This window comes from Lottia gigantea (genome assembly GCF_000327385.1).
Source record: "Lottia gigantea unplaced genomic scaffold LOTGIsca_3, whole genome shotgun sequence".
In the NCBI taxonomy this organism is placed as follows: domain Eukaryota; kingdom Metazoa; phylum Mollusca; class Gastropoda; family Lottiidae; genus Lottia; species Lottia gigantea.
This window is the reverse complement of record NW_008708986.1, coordinates 1241116-1249996: the sequence shown is the minus strand read 5'-3', so window position 1 is coordinate 1249996 and position 8881 is coordinate 1241116. Positions and strand designations below refer to the sequence as shown.

The window sequence follows — 8881 nt, the reverse complement described above, 5'->3', positions numbered from 1 at the left end:
GACCTACTACATTTTGTTTTGTTATTGTCAAATCAGCTGACAGCTTTCTTCATTGGTTATCCATAGCCAGGGCCTGACTTTATTCTCATTGGCTAGATTTATAATTCATGTTCTGGCATAGGACAAGGTCATTGGATTTGAGCAATTTGATTGGTTGGAAATGTCATCATTCTCCCAGTTCATGGTTGTAATATTTGACCTACTTTCATTTATAATTAGATTGATAAATACTGATTTAATGAATTTTAGTCTAATTAATTACTTTTACACCAAAATGAAGTGATGTGTTAAAAGTTAATTATCTCTTTCTAATGGTGTTATCTTTGTATAAACATAGAGATAAGATGAGTAATGGCTACATGGTTAAGAATGGTGTTGAGTCTTGCTGTGAATAAATTAACCCAGATTTTAATACCACTGTTAAATGGTAGTTTTCCCACTTTTAAACAACCACAATGAAATATACATTACATATTCAATAATCTACTTAAGAGTGAAGTCTTTCTCAACTGTTTATAATTTATGATCAAATTATAACCTTGGAATACTCTGTATTGGAGTTGAAGTCCAATCAATAGAATGTTCGAGTGAAAGATGACATAAGCCTTCTTATAACAATAATAATAATAGTAATGATTTCAACCATATTGGCTGCATCATTGCCCAGCAAAGACGTCACCCAAGGTTTAATGTCAGTAAGACATGTCACACATTAATGTCATTATGCATATGATGAATTAGATTTTAAGAAAAGTTAACATTACAGAAGGCAGTATCCTCTAAAACATTTTTTTTTATGTAACAGTCTCTTAGCTTAAAATATCAATTAGAACCAGTTCTGCAAATTGAGCTTTCAAATAAAAAACCATTGTCAAAAAAGAGCAAACCATTAAATGCAATAGGACACATCCAAGTGATATAGAATATAGACAAGAACCATTGTTCTTTGTAATATGCATATGAATCTATTCTAGTATTTTGTGCAACCATATAGTATTACTTTGACATGTTGTTCTACATGTTATATAATTTATCATGCAGCCTTCACATGTAGTTTTCTCTTGCTATATAGTTAGCAGACAGCTGCTATTTTGTGTCATATTTTCCATATGTGTAACTCTTACTATACGCTCAGGACATTGACCTACTTTTCTTTCTCTAAGAACAATAGAGATAGATGTATACAGAGTACATATTCATTTGATTTATTTATAGAAAATAATTATTGTCAACATTTTACACAACAACATTTATAAATAGAAATCTCCTTTAAATTCATTATAGAATTTACAATCCTAGTCTATAGATAAAGTCCTCTGGAAAAAATATAACACAATTGGACTTATATTACACAAATTAAGCATAGAAACAATATTCCCTCTTATGAAGGATGTTCATTTGTTAAATCTCAAGGTTAAGTAGATAAGTTACTTTTTTTCAGTACATTAAAAATGGGTTTAATTTTTCAATTACAATTTTGATACTTTATGCAAATTTATTTCATGTAGGTGCCAGCAGTGAAGGAGGGGTTCCAGTTTTTCCATGGCACTGTTTAGTTCCATTTCTAACAAACACTGGTCCTCAACATGCTAGACCAACATCACCAGAACAACCCACACAAGTTCAACCCAAACCCTCTGTCCCTACCATGGTTACTCTTCCTGCTCCCCAACGACCACTACCCGCTCCTCTACCAACTGCAGCACCATTACCAAATCATCATTCACAAAGTGTTAGTGAAGCACGTAAGTTTAAAAACTTAGTTATAATATTGATAGGACACAAAATATGATTAACTTAGTAAAAGGTCAAAGTGGTGATTTTTACAAGATATTTTATCAACAATATACCTTTGGCTTAAATTCTTTTAAAGAAGACCATTATTTTTCGGCTGAAAAATCAAGGATGCATATTTTTATATTGCCTATGAGTAACCTCTTGATCTTAAATTGTTTCAGCTATAAAAGAAGATCTAGATATTGATGAAGACGATGATGATGTGTTTGAGCCAATGGATGCTCCAAAAAAGTCTGTAGTACCACGCTCTCCTGCTAAACGAAGAACTCAATCACTGAGTGCTCTTAAAGATAAAGAGGAACCCAGAAGTCCAAGAAAGGTAGAATTTTTATTTTAGTGTTGGGTCATGAGCATAAGAACAATTTTGATATACGTAACATTAATTCCACTTATGATAGAATCTATCTCTTCGTCATTGTTATATTTATGATGAATCTATTATTCTAAGTAAGATATTAAAGTTTCGTTCAGCAAGTTTTGTGCTTTCTTTGTAAGTCCAGGAATAGTTAAAGATGGATTTTTTAGGTGGGTTTCCCACTATCAATACTAGACTATGTGCCATGCAGCTTGAAAATGAAAATTTGTTGACTTATTGTGTTACAAAAGTTTCTATATTGGACACTGCATGGTTTTGCCAGTCAGCATTAGCCCAAAGTGGAATGTTAAACTTTGTTTCTTTTAAAAACTTTATAGTACCGTGTATGTCATGTTATCTTAAATACTTTCAGACCCGTGATAAAGATCATATAAGACGACCAATGAATGCATTTATGATATTTAGTAAACGTCATAGAGCTCTGGTACATCAACGTCACCCTAACCAAGATAATAGAACAGTCAGTAAGATACTAGGTGAATGGTGGTATGCTCTTGGTCCTAAAGAAAAACAGAAATATCATGAACTTGCTTCACAGGTAAAAATCACTTTTATGTTAATCAATATTGACAATTTGAATAAACATGGGTTTCCTTAAGTTGTTAGTAGGTATCAGTCCATGAATTTCAAAACTTTTAGCAACTTCTGAGAACACCAACATGACATTTCTTGTATGTCAGTTACAAATTCCAACCAACCATTTTAGGTGAAAGAAGCCCATTTTAAAGCTCATCCTGAATGGAAATGGTGTAGTAAAGATAGAAAACGTTCTACTACTATAGCTGCTACATTAAAACAACGCGGTGGACAGAGACTGAGTTCTTCAGAAGATCCTGGTGAAATAAATGGTAGGTTTTCATTTTAACTTCAAAAATATATCACAGGGAAACAGTTAATATATCAAATAACAGTAATGGTACAAAAAATGGCAATAGCCCACAGTTAGTTTTATTGAATTTTAGGGAATCAAATGTCAGTGTCTGAAAAAAGCTACATGGAATTCATTTATCTTCTAACTTGGAATCACTTTTTCATTTAGCTGAGATAAAGTAGATGCCTAGTCTGAACCTCTTGAGACATTTCTGAAACTACAGACTGCAGAGACAATTAAAAATGTGGACTGAAAATAATGTATTAAAAATTGATTGTGTGTTTCAGATGAACTGTTTGATGATTTTGTGACACCGATATCACTACCACCAGCTGAATTACCCCCCTTACCATTAGATCACATTTCCAACTTTAAACAACGCTCACAGAGTTATTCTACAGCACCTAGAGAAGATTTTACTCCTAGATTCCAAACTAGAGATGGTGCTTTTACTGAGGTAATGGATTCATTTTTGTTTTTGTCTTTTTATATCTCCCATTCCTCTTGCTGGTGAAAGATAGGCAGACAGACATTAAATAGTTTGATTTATTCAGGTTAAGCATATGTTATCATTTTGACATTTTATAAATAAAAAAATATGTCCATAGAAGACTCTGCCTAACATTTCCTTAACTTATTTTTAGTATTTTTTTATTTACAGAATTCAGCCGAATCATCAAATAATATCACTACAACACAACCTAGTGCTCAGATTAAAACTAACTATTATAACAATAGACAGTCACAGGGTGATGATGATAGTGATGGGGAAAATTTAGTTATTTGTGTTGATGGTAAGTATTTAATTTAACAATATGGTTTCAAGTATTTCTTTAGTTTAGTAATTGGTGTTTATGAGTTTTTCATTAATTTACTTAGTATTTATTATGGTTTCTAGTAATTCTTATTTCTTAAAATATTGGCTCGATATATATGAACATTTAGTATTATTAAAATGAAATGGAAACATTTTGACTGTGGACACACTCACAGATAACATTTGATTGGCATTCTATATAAATGTACATGATAAGGCTAGATTGGCTTGCAAAACCTAGGACAAAAACTATATAATACATAGTCATCTTCACTTTATCTAATTTTGAAGTGTTTTATGTTCACTTCAAATAGTTTATTTAGCAACTTTTTCTTCAATGAATATTTTGTAGGTGAGAATGCCAATCAGGACTCAGCTAACAATAACACAGCAGCAGGAGTAGGTATTGATCTGAACTGTAAAGAGCGAGTGGTCTCTGATAGTGAAACAGATAGTCAAAATGAGGAGGAGATAATAGAAAATAAAGCTTTCCCACAACAACGTTTCTCCCCAGTAATGAAACCAGCTGCCACAGACATAGCTCACAGACCTAAACCAATAAAACGCATCCCAGAACAGAAGTTAGAAATTGAAGGGCCCTCACATGATCCAGTTTCTGGACACATACTTCCTCGACCTTCCAGTACAGGTTCAAGTTTTCAACCTAAAGCCAATGTTTTCAAGGCTCGTTCTCGTGGAAATCGTATGATGTCCTCAACTACTTATGAAAATGAAGTAACACCTCAGTATGTTCAGAAAGAACGTTCGGGTAGCTACACACATTCCGGAAGTTCCCGACTTCCTTACACGCAGCAACGAACAGAGAAACTAGGTCCCATGAAAATACATAACATAACAATGTCCACACCTGACAAGCAGCAGATTATTGTTTCGTCCAACACTCAAACCGTGCTCGGTAAACAGAATGGAAAGGGTCCAATGTTAGGCAAAATGACACAGAAAGCATCTAAAAATACAAAAGTTTCACCACAAGCAGGTCAGCAGGCAGCTTTTCAACAGATAACTTTCCAACAAGCAGTTTCATCTCCAGTTGTTCAAATTTCTAAAAATACTTCGGGACCAATGCAATTATTAACTACAGTAGTTTCGTCTGCTGGCCAGACAGGGCAGGTCATGCCCACTTTTACTACTACTAGTAAACCTATATCAACCCCTGTACCTATTGCTTCTAAACCTTTAGTACCACACAGTCAAGCAACAACTAGTGCCAGTACTGGATCCAGACCAAACTCAGTTGGTGCCATCGGTGTTCAATCTCAACAGATATCTCCTGCAGTTGGAACATTGGTACTGCAGAGTATACCTAGTAATCAGTATGTCACATCCTCACAGAATTCAAATATACAGACCACCCCTACCTCAGCTTCAGCTGCTTTCATCACCATCAGAAATATTGCCAGTCCAGCCCAGAATAATCAGCAACAGGCTCAAAGTATTCAGCCAACGTTTGTAACTGTAGTGAAACAGAATCAGAATGGTCAAGCCATTCAACAACCTGGTACACAGACCATTTTGAGTCAGCAACCAACTCATGTTCAGTATATACTACCATCTTTACAACTAGCTCCCCCAGGAACCAAGATGGAGAGTGTCTTACAGATGGCTTTACCTGGAACATCAAACTTGTTAACAGTCAATGGGGCTAATGCTCAAGGACAACCAAGCCCTCAACCAATGCAGGGAAAAATTCAGTTGTCCGCCCAGCCTACTCATATACGCATGGCTAGTGTAAACAACCAGGTCTTGCAGCCCACTCAAACTGCACTGGGACAGAAAATCCAATCTCCACAACAAATGGTGACAAAGCTGTTAGCTGTGAATCAATCACCTACAGGAGTTGCTACATCTCAAGCTCAAGTACAGCTATCACAGGCTAGATTTCAGCAACCAGTATCTCTAGCTGTCAGTGGACAACAACTGGTACAACATACCAATCAGCAAGTTACACAACAGAATCAACTACAGCAGAGACTTATTCTACCTTCAAACCAGAAGTAAGAAATTGTTATGTTTCACAGTTTTCTTCGCTGATGCAGATTCATATTTTAAAACTCCTCAGGAATCTAACATTCACAATATGCAAAATAGTAACAAAAAAGTTGATCAAAAACCTGTCTGTGGATGGGTTCGAATTGTCTTACTGGATTTATATATTTAAATCATGTCCTTGAAATAGGATATCTTAGAAACAGTGTTAGAAGATAAGACCCCAGGATATCCTAGTGTTAAGATCATTTTGAGAATATAGGGTCAGGTTATTGTGAAGTGCTGTATATATAGTTGATTAATAGGTATCCTATGTTGTAGTTACTCTCCAGAGGGTAACAGTATAGTGGCATGTGATCTGTTCCTCAGACGTCTTAAAGGTAGAAGTGGAAAATAATGAATCAAAAACAAATTTAGTGAATTTAAAGACTATCTTTAATTTAAAGTTCTATATTAAATGATTATTTCAGAATAGCATATGTCCAAGGTTCTGTACCACTAATAACAAATAATAACAATAAAATAGATGGAAGTTATTATGTTCAAGGTAAGATTAGTTTAACTGCAATGTTTTATTAAGGCCTGTTTTCTGTTTCAAAGAAGCCATTTAGCATACAAATTTGGCTTTATAACCATTTCAGTCATGAATATGTTACAATGAAGGGAAAACTCACAGACATAAAGCTGTTTACCACAGCCAAACCAAGCCTTAGTAAGGTTTGAAGAGTCTAGGAAACTGCCAAGGTTGCTCTGATATATTGATTTTTTTTGCTGATAACTTGATATACATTTGTAAATGTATAAATATATTTCAGGTCAATCGGGTGTGCAGCAGTTATTGATACAACAACAGCCACAAGTGAGATCTCCTGCTGCCAGTCCTGCACCTACTGGTATCATACAGGGTGTTCTTCAGGGTCAAACTCTAGCTTCATCACAACCTAAATTATCTGTATCTAGTCCTCCACAGGCTCAGAGTCCAATGTATAACCAAGGTACTGTCAAACACTTACTTGATTTAAACCTGATATTGCCAATCTTTATCTTCATATAGCCACGATTATGTCAAAATCAAGCTTGATATAGCCATGGTGGTGTCAAACTCTAGCTTGATATAGCCATGGTGGTGTCAAACTCTAGCTTGATATAGCCATTGTGGTGTCAAACACTAGCTTGATATAGCCATGGTGGTGTCAAACACTAGCTTGATATAGCCATGGTGGTGTCAAACTCTATTTTGATATAACCATGGCAATGTCAAACTCTTAGCTTTATTTAGCCATAATAATGTCAAAATCTTTCTTCATATTGCCATGTAAGCATACTTGTAAGCATAATTGGTATGGATCGAATGAAGACCCTGTATAACATTATCATGATCATTTCCTTGACTATTTACCTACTGTGATATATTGTAGGTGTGAATTATTTTACGGTACAATCAGATGGTAAAAATGATATTGGTTACCATATTACTACCAGTACTAGTAATAATACTCATTTCCAAAATAAACCGATGAGAGTGAAAGCTACTACAGCTAGTATACCAGTGGCTACAGAGAGTTTACAGCGTGCTCCACCTACAACAGGTTTGTATAAACTGCCCTAATTTTCAAAATATTATACTTTAAAGGTTAAACACATTAAATATCTTGATTTAGCCATATAACCTCTGATACCGGTATCTAATTAAAACAAAAAAGAAATTACTGAGTGGAAAAGTTGACGACAAATCTGGATGAAGATTTTTTGTTTATGTTTGTGGGAAGGTGTTATGAACTTATGATGTCTCTTTTATTTTTTTATTTATTGTCTATAAGAGTATGTTTAAGATATTCCATTGATATCCACTAGAATCTACACCTGTGTTACAATATATATATATTTTTTTATAGATATAGATCAATTTTCTTTCAAAATAACACTGTTCAAAGTTAAAAACTAACAGTGTTTCATGACATAATTTCAATTCACCTACCCCAATTCTTTTATTAGAGTGAAATCAAAGCCATTAGATTTTAAAATTACTTGAAGTACATGTTTTCTAATAAGAGAGATTTTTGTCAAGTTGTGCTGGAGGCTTAGTTCTGATATAAAATCAATATAAGCCTGTAGAGACAGAAGTCTGTGTAGCTCTCTAGTTTCTAGCCTACCATAATTAGATTAACTTGACTAGGTTAAATGTGATATTACTGACTCCAGGCTACAATACTACATGATGTGAATGTGTGATTTCTTTTGTTAATATATGAAAACTTTATAATGCGGAGTAGGTCAAGGTTTACACTAACTTATATAATAAAACTTTGAAATCTTCTCAGTGGTAACCAAATTCAATTTCTTTATCCAATTATATGAGGTTTATACAGTTTCTGATAATGTTGTCCTTTTGATTAACATGTGGCACCATCAGAAATGTCTTAAGTTTTAACTGATGAAGTGTCCAAAATCGTTGAGATGAGTTCAGTTCTTGAACAGACATCAATATTTTTTTTGACAGTACTATTTGATTAGTTGATGTAACATACATATTTGTAGATTTATCATTTGTAATAATTATTTTTCTTTTCATGTTTTCAGTGTCTAAACCGGTGTCAATTAATTCTATTAAATCAGTCCCATCACCCAATCATAATCAGGAATCTACAAAACAGACCATATCTACTACTAGTCAAATACAACAACGCTTGGCTCGGCCACCACAAACAATGTCTTCATTAACCAATCAACAACAATCAAATCAGCAATCAACCAATTATCAATCAACAAATTACGACAATAATACAGACAAATCATACGAAGGATTGAATAATGAAGAAGGCAAACCACAGAGATCATGTAAAGGGAAGAGATATCGTGAAGAATTTCAGCTAAATCAAAATAAGAAGAGTAAACCAGTATCATTTTCAGACATTCCACCAGAAATGAATGACCAGTATAAATCTAGTAGTAATAATAATGGTAGTGGAGTATCTAGTGCTAGTAGTAACATACAGAACTCTCAACCTACTCA

General features: G+C 34.1%; 1 protein-coding gene across 1 annotated transcript; it reads left to right on the top strand.

Annotated features, from left to right (window-relative positions):
* Window positions 1-2546: 2546 nt before the first annotated feature.
* LOTGIDRAFT_100217 (hypothetical protein) lies at window positions 2547-2738 on the top strand (the record flags this gene model as incomplete). The annotated part of the gene is made up of 1 exon (XM_009057103.1): window positions 2547-2738. A coding segment is annotated over one exon (192 nt), but the record flags the coding sequence as incomplete, so codon positions are not given.
* Window positions 2739-8881: the final 6143 nt, after the last annotated feature.